The 21,892-nt window shown below is 37.3% G+C and overlaps 1 protein-coding gene across 3 annotated transcripts in view; it reads right to left on the bottom strand.

The window, feature by feature from the left end:
- UCHL3 (ubiquitin C-terminal hydrolase L3) overlaps positions 1-21,892 on the bottom strand; it is a 102,696-nt gene that overhangs the window by 25,178 nt on the left and 55,626 nt on the right. For 2 of the 3 annotated variants that reach the window (XM_043580540.1, XM_043580557.1), the window contains exons 1-6: positions 18,033-18,155; positions 17,904-17,915; positions 10,270-10,398; positions 5,913-6,069; positions 5,429-5,514; positions 3,556-3,603 (exon numbers count right to left, since the gene is read on the bottom strand). In XM_043580540.1, coding sequence (XP_043436475.1) covers positions 3,556-3,603; positions 5,429-5,514; positions 5,913-6,069; positions 10,270-10,398; positions 17,904-17,915; positions 18,033-18,074 — 474 coding nt within the window. In that variant the 5' untranslated portion in view covers positions 18,075-18,155. Of the gene's footprint in view, positions 1-3,555; positions 3,604-5,428; positions 5,515-5,912; positions 6,070-10,269; positions 10,399-17,903; positions 17,916-18,032; positions 18,156-21,892 lie in introns of those variants that run through there. The other variant, XM_043580548.1, reaches the window with a different exon arrangement.

Here is a 21,892-nt window from a genome sequence, read left to right as displayed (position 1 = left end):
CGGCCTGAGCTGAAATCAAGAGTTGGACACTTAATCGACTGAGCCAACCGGATGCCCCTGGACTATAGTAATATATATTCCACCTTGGAATGCACAAAACAGCCCATACAACAAAGAACTGAACCCTTCCCAAAATGTTAATAGTGCGGTATTGAAGGACAACGGGTAATGGGTATGTCCTGTTTACCTAGGGGACTATGGAAAAAAACATTTTTTTTTTTTTTAAGTTCTTACACCACTAAGGATAGTTCTGAGGGAATTTTGGTGAAATAATAAATATGTACTGTGCTCATGTGCAAGGAATAGTGCTGGATATTTTGGAGCATGTCCAAATGAATCAGACACCAATCCTAGGTCTAAGAGCCACAGTAAGGTAGACATGACACCACATTTCGTCAAAGCTAAGGGACCAGTGGCTATAAGATATGTCACTTTAGGGGCGCCTGGGTGGCGCAGTCGGTTAAGCGTCCGACTTCAGCCAGGTCACGATCTCGCAGTCCGTGAGTTCGAGCCCCGCGTCAGGCTCTGGGCTGATGGCTCGGAGCCTGGAGCCTGCTTCCGATTCTGTGTCTCCCTCTCTCTCTGCCCCTCCCCCGTTCATGCTCTGTCTCTCTCTGTCCCAAAAATAAATAAAAAACGTTGAAAAAAAAATTAAAAAAAAAAAAAAAAAGATATGTCACTTTATACACAACTAATCAGGGGATACTAAAGAGTAAATTATGACATTAACTGCAAAAATAGACCCTAATTTCAGAGCTGTTAAAAGGTGAAAATATATACATCTTAAATAAATGAAAAAGAATATGAAAATAGCTAAATGCAAATAATAGAAGTCATATAAAGAGTCCATAAAGGGAATGGATTGCTTCATGCAGAAGGTAGTATTTAAGCCAGATCTTGAAGGATGTGTAGAAGTAGGAAGAGCAGAGATGAACAGAAGGAATAATTTTAGAAAAGTAAACTGCAAGAGGTAAAGCCTAGCAACAGTTAAGTGAAGGAAAGCAAGAGAGAAATATTTAACGAGAGAACACTGTTGAAAAGTTAGAAAGACAAGAGTTAGGAAAAGCTTGACTACAGCTAGGCTAAAGAGCCTGAAATTTATTGTATATGCCTGGGAAATGGTTCTCAAACACATTTCTTTTTTTTTTTTTTTTTTTTACCCTGATACACTTTAGGGCTATAATACACAAAAAAATAGGGTTCACTCTAGCAAGGATTCTCAACTATGAAAGATGCAAAATGAACAAAAGGGATTAATTCTTCTGAAAGTAAATTTAGAAAAAGCTATTCAGAAAATCCTAACTTCTACCTCTACCTTGCCTTGAAAATCACTGTTTTCTATACACTAAAACACTTCAGAAAAATCCGAGTACCCAAAATAATTCAAGTTACATTTCAGGAAAGGTAATCCAGGAGAACTGTGTAAAAATGAATGAGTATTAGAATAAAGATTAAGGATTGACAATCTACATAAGAAGCTGATCTTCCAGGAAGAAGTTAAACAAATTTCTATTAAATTAGTGACAGTGGGGAAAACGTATGATGAAACTATTACAAGAAACAGAAAAAAATAAAGGAAAGAAAAGTTTAAAATACAATATAATAAGCTCAAGCAAGGACAAGTGTATTCCAAAATACTGGGGGTCATTCAGGTGACGTCTAAAATACATCCAAGATTAGAAAAAGTGGAGTCAGGTCTGGAAAGAGCTGTGAACATCATCTAAAAAGAGTTATTGAAGGGGCGCCTGGGTGGCTCAGTTGGTTAAGCCTCCAACTTCAGCTCAGGAGGGTTCAAGCCCCATCTCAGGCTCTGTGCTGACAGCTCAAAGCCCAGAGCCTGCTTCAGATTCTGTGTCTCCCTCTCTCTCTGTCCCTCTCCTGCTTGCTCTCTATCTCTCTCTCTCTCTCTCAAAACTAAATAAACATTAAAAAAATTTTTTTAATAAAAGGAGTTACTGAAGCCATAATATGGATAAAGCCACCAAAAAAAGGCAAGATAAGGTAACGCAAAGACAAATTTTTGAAGTAAACATGTATTAATGTTGCTTTATTACACTTAATTTTGCTTCATTACAAATAGCTATCTTCGTATTTTATAACAATCTCATGCTGATTATCGTCATTGCTAATTCTAACACTATAAATGTACAAACAAAAAAGCAAAGCAGAGTGAAGATTAAGAACATGCTTAGGATCATACAAAGCAATAAAAAAAAGGGAGTGTTTGATTAATCCACAATCTGGTGTTATAGCCATCTGGAGATAGTGTGTGTGTATGTGTGTGTGTGTGTGTATGTGTGTATGTGTGTGTGTGTGTTTGTGCAAACTTGGTCAAAAAACACTAGTCCACACCTCTGAAAGTAGAACCTGAGACCAACCAAGAAGATATAATTATAGGGGGAATTAGTGTTCAAATTCTTAGATGGCTTTATTATAAACACTCAGTTATCCAGTTCAATCTATGAAAAACTGCAGTCATACCATAGTATCAAATTGTTTTCTCCTTAAATTTTTTGGCAGATAGTGCAAATATTTAAGACCAATATTTTTTTTTTAATTTTTTTTTCAACGTTTATTTATTTTTGAGACAGAGAGAGACAGAGCATGAACGGGGGAGGGGCAGAGAGAGAGGGAGACAGAATCGGAAGCAGGCTCCAGGCTCTGAGCCATCAGCCCAGAGCCTGATGCGGGGCTCGAACTCACGGACCGCGAGATCGTGACCTGGCTGAAGTCGGAGCTTATCCGACTGCGCCACCCAGGCGCCCCAAGACCAATATTTTTAAATCAGGTATTTTTCAAATGTGTTTTCAAGTACTCTTAATGCATAAAGGTAATATGATCTTTGTACACGAAAAACTATGGTTTCAAGTCCCAGATGGATAAGGAAGAAAATCTATAATTCTCTGGTGTTAACACTCAGATGTGCTATGAATTCACCAAACAACTTCAACTGAACTCTAATTCATCTTGCTGAAACACCTTTTGACACCCCTCCCACGAGCAGAAACACGAGGCTTAGAGGGAAGGAAAAGAAAGGAAGAGGGAATGAAGACAACCAAGAGAAAGAAAAAAAGAGGCAAGAGAAGGAGAGGAGAGGTGAGCCAGGTAAGGAACTAGCTACCCGAGTGAAAATGGTAAAAAACCATCATATTGCCCTGGAACAGATTTACTGAGCAAAGAGAATGACGCAGCTTTTTGCCACAGGTTGGGCATGACAGAGTCTTGGAAATCATACAGGCTCATCTGCTCGTACTATAGCACAGGTATTTTTCTCGAAACACTTGCACAAATCAGAGGACTCTAATAGGGAACGCAAACAGCCCACAACTTGCAATCTGTCTAAATGATCAGACAGACTGAGACAGCTGATATCAAAGTGCCTACTAATAGTTTACCAATATATGTTCTTGTGCTACTTCATGACGACTTTTACATAAGCAGATTCCTTCAAAGGAAAAAAAAAAGTCCAAGTGGTTTTCTAAAACTACATGCCATATGAGAACACTGTGGTTAGACTTACACATGGCAAGGAAAGTTTTGAAAAATGGGAAATACCTCAGTCTGACCTTCATGGGCACTGGTCTCATGAGTGACTCGGATAGCCTGTAATGAGAACACAAGGAATTAACAGGAAAAAATGACCGTGTCCAACTTTCTAAAAGAAAACAACAATGCTAAGTTTTAACATCGAAAGCTTTGTTAAAAAACAACAAATTGGAAGAAGTTTAGGAACAGTTTAGCATTACTTATTTAAGAATGATTTCTGAGTAACCAAATGAATTGCTGTACTTTCTAACCCACAAATCCCTGAAGACTTAGGAAACTGAATATTTGATTATTTGTAATTTCCAGGTGTTAAGTGGGAGTCATTTAAATTATTTGTTAGAACTAACACTTAACACTTTATTCAACTGGGACTAGAATAAAGTAAGCATCTCACAGATAGAGACTGAAAAAGCTGATCTCATCTGTTTCTCCAGGTTACATGCTCCTCTGCGGCTCTGGCTGTAGTTATGCTTAATCATGCAGCTTCAGTCAGCAGTTTAAAAATGTGGAGCAAAAAGCATGCATTTATCAGAAGCTAGAGATTTCAGTTTTCTGAACTTAAGAAAAAAAAAAATGCCCTTACAGTACCCACTATTAGCAAACATGAAGAAAATGGGCAAAAGTAGTCATTTTGGGTGAAAAGTACAACCTTTATGAATGGCAATTTGGCAATAAGTATCAAAGCCTTAAAAACATGCAAATTGTTTGATCCAGCAATTTCTCTTCTGGGAGTTTATGTATTTACATATAACTGTACATAAGTATATATAATTAAGGACATTTTCAAAGATTTAGCTACAATAATATACCTTGTAGTATTTCTTTAAATAGTGAATAAAGAGGAAAAGTATTAAATTACCAACAATAATTTATTGGTAAAATAAAATACTGTACAATGGAAAGCTATGCAGCCATTAAATGATGATGTCAAATATATACTTACTGGTATGGTATACGTTTGTGATAAGTTAAGTGAAAAAAGCAAGTTATAAAACAATATTACAGTGTGATCAACTTTTTGTTTTAAAAACTTGTGTATATACATATATACTCCCTATAAAAATATTAATAATGGCGGCTACTTCTTATTGGTAGGATTACTGGTGACTTTTATGTTGTTTAATTTACTTTTGTGTAAAATAAAGATGTTTTATGATCTGCAGGTTTTTTAAAGAAAAAACAATTTAAGATAGTCAAAGTAGGTAAGAATGCTAAAACATGATGAAATCAATGTATCTATTGGACACAAACTCTGTATAAGGCATTTTTCTAGTCAAATAATCTGTACATTATACTCCTTCTAATTCCAAAGAACTTAACATCTACCTAGTAGTGTTAATTAAAGTTTAAAAGTCCTTCAAAAGAAAAATAAGAGTCCAAAACCAGTAATATTTAAATGTCATTCTAAAACAATTCTATGAAATGGTACAAGTAGATTATGTCTTCACACAGGCAAAAACATTACTAAGCTGATAGAATAGCTAACATATGATCTGACATCTAGCCTTAAGCCTTTGTTTTTTCCACTGGTCTTCAGCCTTGTTCCAAATTCCCAGTGAAACACACACAGGGCATTGGCAGGCATCTATTTACTATGGGGAGGGAGTGGTAAGGAACAGTCAATCATAAAATATTTTAAAAATTTGTAAATCAAACTTTTTTTCTGTCATTCAGCTCTAGATGTAGAAAAGAAGTGGCAATTCATCAACATTTATGGATATTTCAGGTAATGTTACATGAAGTACAGAAGGTCTTTTTTAACGGACACAATAAAATCCATAATTGCTCAAAACTAAAGTTTCAAGACAAACATCCCAAAAGTATCTACAATCCCACAAAACTTTGCCCGTAAATGAGATCGAGACAGAAAGAAGGTACCGACGTCATAGTTCTCTAGGTATCTGGCTCGTTCTTCAGGGCTCATTGACACAGACTCCTCTAGGAATTTTTTCAAGGTTGATCCAGATTCTGAGAATATTAAAGAAGATAAAATTGAGAAGGTTTGTTATCTCAAAGACACTGATATATGAAAATACTAGAAGCATGCTCTTTTTTTTTTTAGATAAAAACCCTTTCACTGCTAAGTTGGGAATATAAGAATACTGGGATAAATGATAGGCTTTAAGGTTTTTGTGAAACCTCTTTTTATCAACATTATAAAAGAATGGGAAAGATTAATATTTCTTCTAACAGTATATACATTCCCACTAGGGGAAAAAAAGAAGAAAAAGAAAGGAAAATGCTTTATTTGATACTTTAAAAGAAAGAACCACAGCACCACCTACTGCTCAATAAGTCAACTCATGACTTCTGGTGGCTGGGGTTGGGGGGAGGTGATGGACAAGCAGTAATAAAAAATTATTTACCAAAGTGCATCTTGTCTTTATTGTTGGCAATAGCATGGATGAGTCCAATTGTTCCGCAGGCATTGCTGATTGTTTGCTTCATGAAATATACTGATGATGTAACATCTTGTCCCTGAGACTTTATTTTTTCCTCCTCCTCCGTTCTGAATACTTCATACTATTAAAAAAAAAGTCAATAGTCTACTTATGAAAACAATACGTTAAAAAGTACTCAAACACAAAACCAGGAAACTTCTAAATACCCATTAATGGGCATTTGGTTAACATACTACAGCATATCTTAATGGAATCCTATAAAGCACTTAAAAAAGAATAAAATAGATTTATATATTCTGACTCAGAAATCTGTCCATGATTATAGGGTGGTTCTAGGTCAATATATATTACCATGGTTCTCATTTATGTTTTTAAAAAATATACTTTATGTATGCATTGAAAAATCTGAAAGAGTATACAAAAATGTAACAGGTTATCTCTGCGACCATAGATTACTGAAGGACTTTTACCTCATCTTTAGAATAAAACACTCTTTTCTTTACATTTCTATATTGTTAAATCATACTGTACTAACAAATTCTTAGCATATTGTATTCATAACAAACGTTCACCATTATCTCTAATAACTGATTTAAAAACAATATGGGAATAATAAATGTCAGAAGTGTGTGCTCTACACCTGACTGCCTAAGCCCACATCCTGGCTCCATTATTACTTGCTGTGTGATTATTATTTCACAAGTTACTTAATGACTCTGTGTCTCATTTTCCTAATTGTAAAAAAAAGGTTAAAAAATAATAAAGAGGTTAAAAAACGAGTGATGAGAAGGAGGAGGGAGAGAGTAGAAAGATGATTTTATTGTTTTGTTCTATAATGTTCAGAATCCAATAAAGTAGGAAATCTGCAAACTATAGCCTAGTGGCCAAATCTGGCCCGCTGCCTGTTCTCATAAGAAAAGTTTTATTTTTGTATTGTCTATGGCTGTTTTCACACTAAAAAGCAAAGTACAATAGTTTTACCACAGACTCTGTAGGCCTGCAAAGTTGAAAATCTTCATTATCTGGCCCTCCACAGAAAAAGATGGCTGATCCTTGCAATTAAGGAGACAAATGATGTCTACAGTAAACCCATAATTCAGAAACTGCCTCTAACAACAAATGTATATATGCCTTAAAACATCATTTTTATGGGGGCACTTGAGTGGCTCAGCCAATTAAGCATCTGACTTCAGCTCAGGTCGAGATCTCATGACTCATGAGTTTGAGCCCCGTGTCGGGCTCTGTGCTGACCGTTCCGAGCCTGGAGCCTGCTTTGGATTCTGTGTCTCCCTCTCTCTCCGCCCCTCTCCCACTTGTGCTCTGTCTCTCTCTCTCTCTCTCTCTCTCTCTCTCTCTCTCTCTCTCAAAAAAAAAAAACAAACCATTAATAAAAATAATAATTTTTATGAATTTGCTTCAAAATCAAATTTTTAATTTACATTTTCAGAATAAATTCTGAATCATTAATTCATTCATATGACTTTAACTGATAAAAACTGTAAAAGATTCAATATAGTAAGCTTATGCTGAAATGTTTATATGGTCCTACAGCTTAGTTTACCGTTGTTTAATATCAGTGTTCTTTGCTGACAAAGCAAAATGAGATTTGGCAACTTCTCAAGATTTAATATTTAAGAAGAAAAATCCTAAAATGACACAGAGCAAGCATAGGAGAAAAAGTTATTAACAGCAGACTAAAGTGAAAACACAGGGTCAAGAGACAAAAATATCAGAGAGAAATTTATAGCCTCTTCCCTTGCAATTCATTGGTGAGTATACACTACAATGAGGCACACATTTAAATCACCATAACTGACTTTCTTTAAAGAGTAACGAAGTATCCATGACAGTTCTTTTGGTATTAGTTTGCTTTAGCCATGTGCAATTACATAATCACTTTCTAAATCAGAACACAGAAGACTGAAACACTTTGTATCTCCTAAAACATCCACTAGATACCCTTTGAGTGACTTTAATATGTCCCTTATGAACTGAAATGGAAATATGCCAAATTGTAAGAAACAACCAAACATGGAAGATGCCATTATATTCTTCGCTTTAATATTTTAGAATTGTGGGTTTTTTTCTAACAATGGGTTCAATGACCTTTTCAGTACGGGTTATCCACTAAATGAAGAGTCCTACTGATAAGGACAACATGCTTTTTTAAAAACTGATGACCCACTACATGAAGGAGACCAAATCCAATTTATTCTTTAATAAGGAAAAAAAAAAAAAAAAGGTAGGTCATACATCTCAATGTTTTGGGAAATTTCCAACTTGGACCATAAACTCACATTTGTATAACACCAACTAAGAAAGCCTAAGCTTTAAGCTTTTTTTTTTTCTTTTCTTTTTATTATTCTTTACAGTTGGGGTCCTGGGATAGCTATTGGCTTACTTTAGTAACAACAACAACAAAAAAAAATGAGAATAACATTGGACTAAGAGAGTAAACTTAAGTGTCCTAACCCCTCCTCAAATTTCAGAATAATTACAACCTCACCATTAAAAGTAGTTTGGTCTAATAATGGATAATCACTAAGAAATTAATAACTTTGAATTCTATATTACAAACAGCAAATATGAAGAAATATCCCTTCTTTTTTAAAATTTTTTAAATTTATTTATTTGACAGAGACAGAGATAGTGCGAGAGGGGGAGGGATAGAGAGAGGAAGACAGAGAATCCCAAGCAGGCTCTGTACCACCAACGCAGAGCCTGACGTGGCATGGGGCTTGAACTCATGAAACCATGAGATCATGACATAAGCCAAAATCAAGAGTCAGACGCTTAACGGACTGAGCCGCCCAGGTGCCCCAAGAAATACCCCTTCTTTAATTAAATAATTTGTTTGGTAGAACTTTAACTAGAAAAGAGAACTATTTCAGTATTTTTTGTTTATATTAAACTGAGGCTACTTAGTTATGGCATAAAGAAAATTATCCAGAAATTTCTAGGACTGAACAAAGCCTAATTCTTAATTTCTGTGAGACTTGGCTCCATTTATTCCTGAAAAATAACATGGCCTGAGCATGTATATGACAAAGTCACCAACACTTCTCCCACATCTTCCCAAACATTCACTTCTTCATCTTTCACAGCTACTAAGTTCATCCTATTGTTAAGTTTAAAAATAGAAATCAGAAGGATATAGTCTCAAAAGCTGTTTCACAATGAACTTAAAAATGTTGGTTTCAAAATGCATATATCTATATGACATTCTAAGAAAAGGCTGAAATATGGAGATTTGAAATTAAATATCAAACTCTAAAAATAGGTAATTATAATCCCCAACACATCCTAAACCTGCCAATTAAGCTGTTTAAACTTAATGATTTCCACATATATCAAGTTTATTCTGAAAATAATGTAACCCCTATCATTAATTATACCTTCCTCCTTAAAGACTTGTTTTTAATTATGGATTGGAAACAATTACACATATACTTAAAGTGTGAATATTATTTATTTATACCTTCTCTAAGACAGATTTAAGATTATTCTAGTACTTAACATTCCTAAAGTATATACATCAAAATGTGACTAAATGTGATACCGAAACACACTGAGGCAAACTAATCATATTTTATAAAAGAAGAAAACTACCCAAGTTTAAAAGTCTAATTCAGGGCTTTATTGTGAATTTATAAATCAAAATCTAAATATCAGCTCTTTAATAAAACTAAGTTTCTAAGATGTCCTTTATGTTTTTAATTTTAGAGAGAGAGAGCATGTGAGTGGGGGAAAGGGAAAGAGGGAGAGGGAGAGGGTGAGGGTGAGGGAGAGGGAGAGGGAGGGAGGGAGAGAGAGAGAGAGAGAGAGAGAGAGAGAGAGAGAATCCCAAGCAGGCTCCACACTCAGCCCGATGTAGGGCTTGATCCAAGGACCCTGGGATCATGACCTGAGCTGAAACCAAGAGCTGGACAGTCAACCGAATGAGCCACCCAGGTGCCCCTAAGATGTCTTTTAGATTTCCTCATATTTTTTAAAAATTGTAAAAATGTTTATTTACTTTTGAGAGAGAGAGACAGAGCCCAAGCAGGGAAGGGGGAGAGAGATGGAGACACAGAATCCAAAGCAGGCTCCAGGCTCCGAGCTGTTAGCACAGAGCCTGACGCGGGGCCTGAACTCACAAACCATGAGATCATGACCTGAGCCAAAGTTGGACGCTCAACCGACTGAGCCACCCAGGGGCCCCTAGATTTCCTCATTTTATGCAAGAAGGGAGTCATTTATTCTTAAAGCAGACCATGTTTTTAACTCAACATTGAAAGAGAACATTACATTTACCAGAGACTTCATCTCAGTTAACAAGTACCTTTTCTGTAATAGGGAAGAGAAGTAACACTGCACACACTGGTCTTGGTACCATGCTAAGAAGTTCAGGATCCATTCCATATACATCAACAAACTGCCAGTTAGGATGTAGACCTAATTGTTTGAGAAACTGGTAAAAGTTGAAAACAAACAAACATTGCAACATTAACAGGGAAATAACATGTATTACTGCACATCTAATAAATAAAGTGAATGCAAGGTATACTTATTACTAATGTTCAGCAAGAAAAGTAAAGGTTTTCCACGAATAGGGTGAGAAGAGATAGCAATTTATTTATATCAATTAACAAACATTAAAAGTTTATATTAAGCAAAATCCTTTTCAAAATCCATTACTTTGGGATTAAACATAGTAAGCCAGGACTTCACCAAACACATACAGCTTAGCTTGGTTGATATGTTAAACTCATTTTCACTATAATGACTTTTAAGAAGACGTATTTTAAGTTCTCTCAAATAAACAATTATATTAGATGATCAACACAATTTATCCTACTTACCAAAAATGACGCCTGAGGTTTAAAGATAGACAGATATCACAAATTACATCAATGAGCAAAAAGTACATAAAGCCAAAAGAGTCCAAGTGATTATATGAATGCCAGAAAATGGTAGAAGTAAACTGGCTTCCTGACCTCTAGTACACAATGAAACCCACTCAACTTCACTGTCTCTCATACCTGGTAAAACGAGTATAACAGAAGATTAGTATTTTTTTAAACTCTTAAGATTTCACAGGAAAATAAAATGTCAGACCCTAATCTACTGCAGAGGGAAAAAGAAAAAGTAATGTGAATAATGTCAATTTCCCAATAAAGTCTTAATATATGTTTGTGTTGAATGAAGCTGATGATTTACAAAAGTACACCATCACAAAATAAGTTTTAGGTGAGAGGGGAAAAAAAGGAGGAGAGGAAAAAAAATGTATTAAAAATGCATCATTTGGGGCGCCTGGGTGGCTCAGTTGGTTGGGCGTCCGACTTCAGCTCAGGTCACGATCTCGTGGTCCGTGAGTTCGAGCCCCGCGTCAGGCTCTGGGCTGATGGCTCAGAGCCTGGAGCCTGCTTCCGATTCTGTGTCTCCCTCTCTCTCTTCCCCTCCCCCATTCATGCTCTGTCTCTCTCTGTCTCAAAAATAAATAAAACGTTAAAAAAAAATGCATCATTATTCCTTACCTCAAGAATATATTATAAGTTATCTACCAGTCTAACACTATCTGAAGTTTGAAACTAAGGTGCCTTGAGTATTTCTCCTTGAAGAATGACCACATGTTCCTGGACCATCAATTGAGATCTTATAAAACCAACAGAAAGCATGTTATGTCACATGAACAGTGCCATTAATCTCACACAGTCAGGTTCTGTAAGAAAAGACTTTCCCAGTTAAAGGGCTACTTTCCATCACTCTGCTTCTCGCCCTGGCAAAGAAACTCTAACGATAATATGGTTGGTCAAAAATAAGGTCCTAGATAGGTTTAATAAGAAATATATTGAATTAAAAGACTCTTGGTAGAATGTACTCAACACCCATGAGTTTCTTTAAGTCACATGCTTTCCAAAGTCTGAGGCCACAGAAATCAATGGACTCTTCTATAGCATACCTATTCTTCATCTGATTCTACACTTTTAATAAAGTTCACTCAAGTACTCCAAAGTACTTCCCTCTCTGTTCTCCACTTTCTCCAAAATCCTTAGTCTATGCCCTTCTCTATATTCAATTTGATCTAGAAACCAGAAAGAATTAAAACTGACCCACAAGTCAAGGGAAGGAACTGTGTCTTAATCATCTTTTTAATCCCATCGCCTAGCACTGTACCTGGCTAACCCAAAGACTCTCAAGTTTTATTTGTTGAACTGAAGATCACATCCCTATTTTAACAGATAATCTTGCCATCTGTATGTCTATGGATGTCCATTAAGCTATATTTATCATGAATATTTAAAACATATTCATTTGGTGGCTCAGTCGGTTGAGTGTCCAACTTCTGCTCAGGTGATGATCTCATGGTTCATGAGTTCGAGCCCTGCATCAGGCTCGCTGCTGTCAGCTCGAGCAGGCTTTGGATTCTCTGTCCCCCTCTCTCTCTCTCAAAATGTAAATAAATATTTTTTTAAAAATTTAAAATATATTCATTTGTATTTATGTCATGTTAAATAAGGAGGAAAGATATATTTGGCTTCTAATCGAAAACCAGGCATTCATTTAATCAACACAGAACACTGCCTGCCCAGTCTATAGCCATACCACCCTGAAGGTGCCCTGGTCTCCTCTGAGCTTGGAAGCTAGGGAGGGTTGAGCCTGGTTAGAAACTGGATAGGAGAATACTATCTGCCTAGGATTGAAAGCTCTAAAGGGAAAAGAACCATAAATCCTTATAAGAGGATTTAAATTTGTTAATTTTATACACCCCAAAAAGTCATACTGTCATAAAATTATAAAACAGCATGGTACACGTAACAGAGAAACACATCTGTGCTGCAAACTGGAAGTAACAGTGAAACATTTTAGGGACAGTCTTACTCCAGGTCAGCCAAAGCTATTAAGGATGAAAAATACTAAGATCCAAGGCAGCCACTGTAGAAAGAATGATTAGTAACTGAGGAATGAATGACTACATTAACATAAAAATGGCTACATTTTAACTGGAATCACACTTAAATTTTTACTCATATTGCTAATCTCAAAGAGATTGACATAAAAAGGCCAATCAATATCTATCAAGTACATTTGTTGCATCCTCTGATTCCGGATTGCTGTAAGATTCACACAGGAAGTCATCTATGAATGAAAAAACAAAAGCAGCTATTAATAGTAACTACCTCTGGGAAGTGGAGAAAGGGTGGGGAAGAAGGTCTTCAACTTTTACTTCTCTCTCTTTTTTTTTTTTTTTTTTTTAATCATGAAGCTGTCCTACTTTGATAATTAAACAAACGCATCTGTGTTTAAAATTATCCTATGTAAATAGAGAATGATTGGAAGGAAATTCTCTAAAATATTGACTGCTTAAAAATACATACATACATACATACATACATACATACATACATAAAAATATTGACTGCAGTTAGCTTGGGTGATGTGAACTCAACTTCTTATTTTCCAGTTTTAAAAAATGTGTTATTTTTATAATAGTTATATGTAGTTTGTAAGTTATAAAAATCTATAGAACTGATACACATGTTTTAGTTAAATTTACAAAACTGGGAGAAAAACTCAAAGTAATGACCTTAAAACTATTCCAAAAAAATTTCTCCAGACTACCCACAGAGTATTCTGTATATGCATTTCCAAAGCCATCTCTACACAATAGAAGCATGCAGTTTGCATCAAGCAGGATAAAAGGACTTACAACCTAATACCAATCTGGCCTTTCTAAACATTGGGTAATAACAAAATTCTGACCGATTAGCCCACTAAATTTTCACAATGCCACTGTAATTTTGGCCAATCAAGAAAAATGAGTAATTTAGGATATATGCCCTTAAAATATGAGGCAACTTTTTTTTTTAATTCTATGGTCCAATGATAAATTTTTCCACCAAATAAACACCATTTAAGATTATTTGTAAATATTTTTAAAAAGTGTCATGTATCAGAAAGCATGCTAGAAGTTTTAATATACTTCACCTTTACTGCAAGGAGCAAGGTAGCTTTTATTAGATCCTTTTACCAATGAGAAAACGGAGTCTGGGAGATTATAGCATTGTTCAAATTCACATGGCCAGAACCCATGCGCAAAGCTCCAGGCTGCTCTCATCCCTATTTACTTTTCTTTCACTGAAGTATCTTCTTTTATACGGTGTTCTCTAACTTTAGCCACAATGAACAAAGAGTCTATAACCACCTCTTCCCTCCAGGTCTTTGCACACAAACTAGACTTCTCTACCTGAAAAACTGTTACCCTCTGCCCCTAACTTACAATGAATCCTCCCTCCTTTTTTAGATGACAGTCAAATAACAAAAACTCTGATTTTGTAAATTTAAGAAAACAGAAAAATAACATTCACTTTCCTTTCAAATTTGTTTTAAGCCACTTTTTGTGGTCTTTAATGGCATGCTCAGGGCAGTGACAGACTCCACCTTATTACTCATTTGTTAATGATTTAGATTGTAAGAGAAATTCTGCTTATTTAGTACTTGATATTACTACTAATAAATATATATAAGCAGTAATTGCTAGAAGAAGTAGAGAGTAACTAGAAGTTAAATGAGAATAATTTTTTTTTATCACCTAACTGATTTTATTCCGGGTAAGTCCTACCTGTAACATGATAAAATATCCTTAGAATGGATTGACAGCACATTAATCAACAAGAAAAATCACTGCTTACCACATCTACTGAGACACATGGTTACTAGTTAATGTCTAACAGTTAATAATGATCTCTATATAATAAATATGTCAATCATTTTCCTACAAACTAGGCATCATTAGAACATAAAACTAAGAGTATAATAACGTATGCAACTACCAAATTGTAACAAGTAAAATACCTAAGATTCCATGTAGTTGAAGAAATAGAGAGTGTGGGAATGGATATTGTTCGGGTTTATCTGTGGCTTGATTTAGTCTCCAAATTCTAAGTCAGTTATCAAATTTCTGTTCATTTTCTAGTCTCAGTTTTGTCACTAACATATAAAGAATTAAAACCAACCACAAAAATTTTGGTTAAAACCAATCACTTCTAAAATATTTGCTCATTCTGCCCTAAAATCACATTACTTCTTTAATAAATTTAAAACAAACTGAACCCTGCCAAAACAAGCCAGAAATAGTGTCAAATCATACACTAAATAACATCTTTTTCCCTGTTTATGCCACCTCAAACTGGCCTCCTGTCACCAACTAACCTATTATGTTTCTCCTGATGGTTTTGATCACAGTGCCCTATTAATTTTTTTCATTGCACTTAAAACAATTGCTAATTGTTTGCTTACTTGTTTATTGTCTATCTTCCCAATGAAAAGCAGAAAACCATGAATATTTTAATCACCAAAGAATAAACAGCTCCTTCTAGGATACCTGGATTAGAAAAGGTGCTCCGCAAATACCATTTAATCTATGTGAATAAGTAAATGTGCATGTGTGTTTGTGTCTCTTTAAAGTGAATGTGTTTTATAGTTAATATTAAGATTACCTAGGAACAAGGTCCATTGGCAGCTGGATCACAATATGTATGTTTCCAGTTAAATAAATTTATATCTTATTAACAAATAATATCACCAAAAATAGTTTTGTCTCTTGATATGGCTAATTACATTGATTGACTTTTGAATGGTGAACCCAGCTGTGCGATCCCTGGATAAACTGCTCTTAGTCATGAAATAGTATTCTTTTTATACATTGCTACACTCAATTTGCTAATATTTTGCTAAAGATTTTTAGATCCCATGAAGGATACTGGTCTGCAGTTACTCTTATTATGGCTTGTCTGGTAATGCTGGCCATAAAATGAATTGGTAAGTGTCCCTCCTCTTCTATGTTTATATACAATTGGTATTATTTCTTAAAAGAGTATCTCAAGGGATGCAGAAAAGCCATTTAAGAAAATTAAACATGGATTCATGATAAAAACTCTCAGTAAACTAGGAAAAGAAAGAAACTTCTTTATCTGACAAAAAGCATTTACCGAAGCCCTACAATTAACATATTTAATGATGAAAGATCAAATGTTTTCCACCGAAGGCGGAAAACTTTGTATTAAAGGTCCCAACGAATGCAAAAAAGAAAAAGAAATAAAAAGCACACAGATTGAAAAGGAAGAAGTAAAAAACAGTCTATTCACACAGAATATGATTGTCTATATACAAAAATCCCAAAACATCGACAAAAAAGCCACCAGAATAAGCGCATTTGGCAGGGTAGTACGATACAAGCCGTCATATAAAAATCAACTATATTTCTACACATAGCAATGGACAATTAGAAATTGTAATTTTAAAACAGTGTCATTTACAATAGTAACAAATATTTAGGTATAAATCTAACAAAATACATGCAAGAACTATACGCTGAAACTACAAAACACTGTTGAGTGAAATCAAAGACCTAAGCAAATGATGAGATATACTATCTTAATGGAATACAAGACTCAATATTGTTAAGATATTAGTTTTCCCCAAACTAAATCTATATATTTAGACACATTTACCATCAAAACCATGATTTTTTTGTACAACTTGACAAGTCGATTCTAAAATTTATATGGGAAGGCAAAGTAACTAAAACAATTTCAAAATGAACAAAGTGGGAGGATTCATACTATTTGATTTCAAGATTTACTACCAAACTACGATAATCAAAACAATGTGGTATCGGGAAAAGAACAGACACAAAGATCAACGGAAAAGAACAAAGTTCAGATATATGGTAAATTGATTTGATTTTTCACAAAGGTATAAAAATAGCTTTGGATTAGGTCTCCCCTATGGACTAAATCAGAAGGTGCAAATGATTTCTTCAGCCTAAAGATTTTTCTCTCTTTACAAAGGGGTGAAACTATTTTAAGGAAAAAATGAACAGCAAATTTCAAAAGGGGGAAACAAAAGAAAATTAACATACATATAGAGAATGCCATCTAAAGCACAATATAAAAGATATATGCAGGGTTTTAAGTTTTGTACATCTCAGGATTACTAAAGAGATAAGAGTTCCAGAGTCATTTCAAAAACATAAAATAAACTGCATAAGATGAAAGATTTACTGTCAACATTAAGATAAAGCGTTTCTATCTACTTTCTGTATATAAGGAATTTTTCTACAAGCTTTGAAAACCAAAAATCAAGTATGTGATGAATCATTATTCCTTGATGAAAAGGAAAATTATGGGGGGGGGCGGGAACGTACATCAGATGACAAGCTAAAAGGGCCATAAAAAGTAAATGAGCTGATGAGAATTTAAAACAGGTTAAGATAAAATACACCTGAGCAAATCAAATTTTATACCTGGTAGCACAATAACTTTTAATGGAGTGGCTGGGAGATGTTCTCGTTTCCCACCCCAAACTTGAACCTTCAATACCCAGACGAACTTGAAGTGTTTGTAGGTGGGCCAAGAATGGTGTGGGAACTATTATACTGAGCTTTCTATGGTATAGAAACAACTAAATTCCAGTTTTAAGGGACTGGAAGAGAAAGGGGGCGTGGCAGGGAAGACAAGTGACTTGATGGAGCAAGAGAAGATGATTGGAAGATGATTTCATAGTGCAGGCGGTGGATGAAATTACAAGGACTGGGTGGGCGAGTTTTCAAAGCTTGGAGTCAGGTAGTGTAGACAAATTAGTCACCCAGAAGGTACAGGAGTTGGGAAATTATGGAATTGGCACTAGCAGGAGGCAAAACGAAGAGGGAAGAGAAATAGGAATACAGGGTCAATGTGCCACAAGCCTCAGACCCAGACCCCAGGATGACAGGGGAATGGCCCCAGAGGAAGGGCTGACACAGCCGGGAGCATCTCCAGGAATTAGGTGGTAGGGATACGGCCGTAAAGGGGGCACACCCGTATGAAGCAGAGCAAGAGGGGCCCTCACTGAATCTAATTCCAGATTCCTAGGAAGATCAGAGGTGCAGGCAGGGAGGGCTCCGGGGTCCCCAGCGACAGACACCTCACTCACCTGGTTGGTGACCTGAAAACGGAACAGAGAACACAATTTATAGAAACAAACTGCTCTGGACTAGCCGCGGCATCCCGCTTCCCTCCGCCCATGCCCGCGGCCTCAAGCCGAGATCCAAGCAGCGCACACCTCGGGATTGGCCTCCAGCGGCAGCCAACGCTGACCCTCCATGGCCGCTCCGCCCGGCCCCTCTCCAGCTCTGACAGCAGCAGCCGCCGCCGCTTCCGCCCCCGCGCGCTCTGACCTGGGACCGTCCAACCCTCCTCCACCCCCCCAGGGAGGGGTGCTGAAGAACGAAAAACAGCTTGACAAAACACTCTAGTGCTTTTCTCCTTCCCTGAAGAGCCACACTCAAGTCTTACATTTTAAATTAAGATACAATCGGAGAAGAGAAGAGAAGCCACCTCCGTACTGAAAAAGGAAAAAGAATCTGAATCCACAGCTAGCTCCCCTCTCACTTGGACTGTTCCCATCCAAGCCTAGCGCTCGCGTGCTACGCCTGCGCCTTGCGCGGGCCTGGGACCTCATGCTCGCGGGCGCCCTCCCGTTCCTGCAGCTTCAGCTGGAGGCGCTAGGGGGCGCGCCACTGAGTCCTATTCTAAGAGCGAACAACGGGATTGCCATGCATCAGGAGGCCTGAAGGCCAGTGAATGCCCAGTAGTCAAGTCCCAAAAGCTCCTTTGCCACGGTGCAGAGGTGATATGTTAGCCTTATCTGCTATTGCAGAGTGTGTGTGTGTGTGTGTGTGTGTGTGTGTGTGTGTCGGGGGGAGGGGGGAGGGGGTTGCTTTCTATATACCTATTTAGTTATTTATGAAAGAAATGTCAAGCACCTATTATGAATCAGACACTGCACTCACCGTAGAGTAGAAGAGGTGGGCAGAAGAATGAAAAATCGCAACGAAGTATGATACATATATGATAGTGGTAGCATGAGATGTGGAACTGAAGAGACGTGCAGCTAAAGAGGGGAGGTGTGTCCAGAGGTTCCCTGCAAAAGGTGTAAAGCTGGAGAGGGCCCTTGAAATGTAATATGCACTCTACCCCAGGTCAAATCTCTGGATTTGACAGTTTCGGCTCACCAAAGGGATACCCTCTTAAAACGGTTTCTGTTTAATCTGTGCCTCGTTCTCCATCTCCATGGTTATTGCCTTAATTCTCTCATTTCACTCTTGCAATTTCCTACATTATTGACAAATTAAGTTTCTGCATATCTGATTATGCTCAGAAGAAGTGAAGTGTGCACTGTGGCTGCAGAGCCTGCAAGATTGAAGGGCTTTGGTTGGAGGTGATGCTGGAGGGGTAAGGACGGACAGTCCCATCAAGACATCTGGGCTTCACTCTGTAAACAGCAGGGAACCACTGAAGGCTTTTAAGCAGGATTTTCATATCTCCCTTCCACCAGCCTGTAAATTCCATGAGGCTTGCAGGAGTGTCTTTTTAAATTCTTCACACATTGTTTCCCCAAAGCCTACCCTAGTGCCTGATACATAATAGATGCTCGATAAATACTTGAGGAATGAAGAGAATCATCAGATATGCAGAAACTTAATTTGTCAATAATGGAGGATATTTGCAAGGGTGAAATGATGAGAGAATTAAGGCAATAAACCACAGAGATGGAGAAGGAGGCACAAATTAAATAGAAACCATTTTAATAGGATATCCCTTTGGTGAGCCTAAATTGTCAATGATAACTCCAGAGATCTGACTTGGGGTAGAGTGCATTTACCACTCTGCTCCCAATAGAAGGCATTCAGGGAGAGGAGCTTTTACGAGTGAAAAAAAGGAATAATTTTATTGCGCTGAGTTTGCCTTTCTCGAAGAACTTCCAACTTTCCCACTCATATTCTGGACACCGATGTTTGACCTCCAAGGAATTTCCAAAACTTTGATTCCTCTTTCTCCTTATCCATCTGACAGATTGCTGTTAAACCCCCCTAGAGTGAGTTGGTAAGTCTGAAATGTCCAGCTCATGATAAGCAGCTATAGTTGCATCATACTTGAGTTTTATGGCCAGGCTTTCAGTGGCATGCCAGGGCTGCTTTTCAAATGGCCTGCTGTTAGTGAATGGCCTTGCTCCAGAGCCCTGAGGTTCTTCCCTGTGATTCTCCTGTTAGGGTTACCTAAGACTCCACATACACCCTTACTCACTCACCATGGACATCTCTAGTACCCCTGGATCTGCTGAGACATAGGGCCAAACAGCAAGGCAGCTGGCCTTTCCGCACGGACTTGCTGCAGAGCACTGTCTTGCTCAGGGACCCCCTCAAACCGTCAGCCGTCCATGTTACCCAATAAATGTGTTATAGCTGTAATTTCCAGGGTCACATATGCTGCTCTCGAAAAGCCAAAGAGGCCCAATTACTCTGCCTCTTTTCCATTATAGGAGTTGCAAGATGAAATAAGTTACTCTTCACCTTAAAAAGGTTGTTCCTGTATGCCCCAAACTTTTAGACTCATAACAATTCTGCACTAGGGCCCTAATTTTTGTAGGGTTTAACTTCCACTCTCTGGCATGAATGTACCTATCATCATATTAAAGGGAAGTACTTTTCAGACTTGAATGTGCATACAAAAACATCTGGAGGTCTGAAATGCAGATTTGATTCAATACATCTGAGATGGATCTCAAGATTAGGCATTATAGGCCCTATTTTTTTTAACTCTCCCTTCATCTACCTCCTTTAAAATTTTTCCACTAAAGGACAAAGTAGCGTTGATCCCCATTATTCATGGATTCTGCACTTTGAATCTGCCTACCTGCTAACATTATTTGTGTCCCCCAAATTAATACTCCCACAGTTATTTGCAGACATGTGTAGTGGCAAAAAACTTGAGTTCCCAGCTGAGAGTGAACAGGCAATATTCTGCCTTCTTGTTTCAGGTCTCATCCTAGAAACAAGTGTCCTTTTTGCAGTCTATTTAGTGCCTTTTTTTTTTTTTTTGCATTTTTGCACTTTTTATTGATGCTTTCAGTGTATATATGGCCCCAAGCATTGTACAGACATTCTGTCTGATGTTCCCAAACACAAGAGGGCTGTGATGTGCCTTATACCAAAAATACATGTGTTAGATTTGTTCCTTCAGGCATGAGTTATGGTGCTGTCGGCCAGGAGTTTGATGTTAATGATTCAACAATGTATATCAGGTGAGGTGTCTTTAAAAAGAAACACATACGGGGCGCCTGGGTGGCGCAGTCGGTTAAGCGTCCGACTTCAGCCAGGTCACGATCTCGCAGTCCGGGAGTTCGAGCCCCGCGTCGGGCTCTGGGCTGATGGCTCAGAGCCTGGAGCCTGTTTCCGATTCTGTGTCTCCCTCTCTCTCTGACCCTCCCCTGTTCATGCTCTGTCTCTCTCTGTCCCAAAAATAAATAAACGTTGAAAAAATAAGAAACACATTAAACAAGGTTATGTATCGATCTGTTGATGCAAATGTTATCAGAGGCTCACAGGAACCTAACTGATATTTCCCCTGGGAGCAGTGGTTCTGTATTTACTAAAGCAGTATTCATGGTGACTTTACAGACCATAACTACCACAAATAATGAAAATCAGGTGTGTTATTTCTCCACTCCTTGACACCTAGTTCAGCCATGTAACTTGTTTTAGTCAATAAAGTAGGGCAGAAATAATAGCATGCCTGTTCCAAGTCTAGGCCTTAATGAGCTTGTATTTCTGCGTGTTGTCTTGCATTTCTGCCACTGCCTTGAGAAGAATGTGCTTGGGCTAGCCTGCTGGTCCCAGAAACACAACAAAAGACACTTGGAGCACAGCGGAACCACCTCAGCTGAGCCCAGCCTAGACTGGCCAACCCACCACTAACCCTTGAGAAATGTAAGCTAAATAAATATTTGCTTGTAGTAGGACATTGGGAATTTGTGTGTGTTGGGGAAGGGGTAGTTTGTGAGAACAAACTAATTAGCAGCAACTAATTACTATACCTGCCAAAACTTTAAATAATCAAATTAAAAGGAATATAGGTAATTGA

Source organism: Prionailurus bengalensis, chromosome A1 (genome assembly GCF_016509475.1).
Source record: "Prionailurus bengalensis isolate Pbe53 chromosome A1, Fcat_Pben_1.1_paternal_pri, whole genome shotgun sequence".
NCBI classification, from domain to species: Eukaryota; Metazoa; Chordata; class Mammalia; order Carnivora; family Felidae; genus Prionailurus; species Prionailurus bengalensis.
Note: the sequence above shows the minus strand (reverse complement) of the source record. Positions and strands in the feature narration are given on the sequence as shown.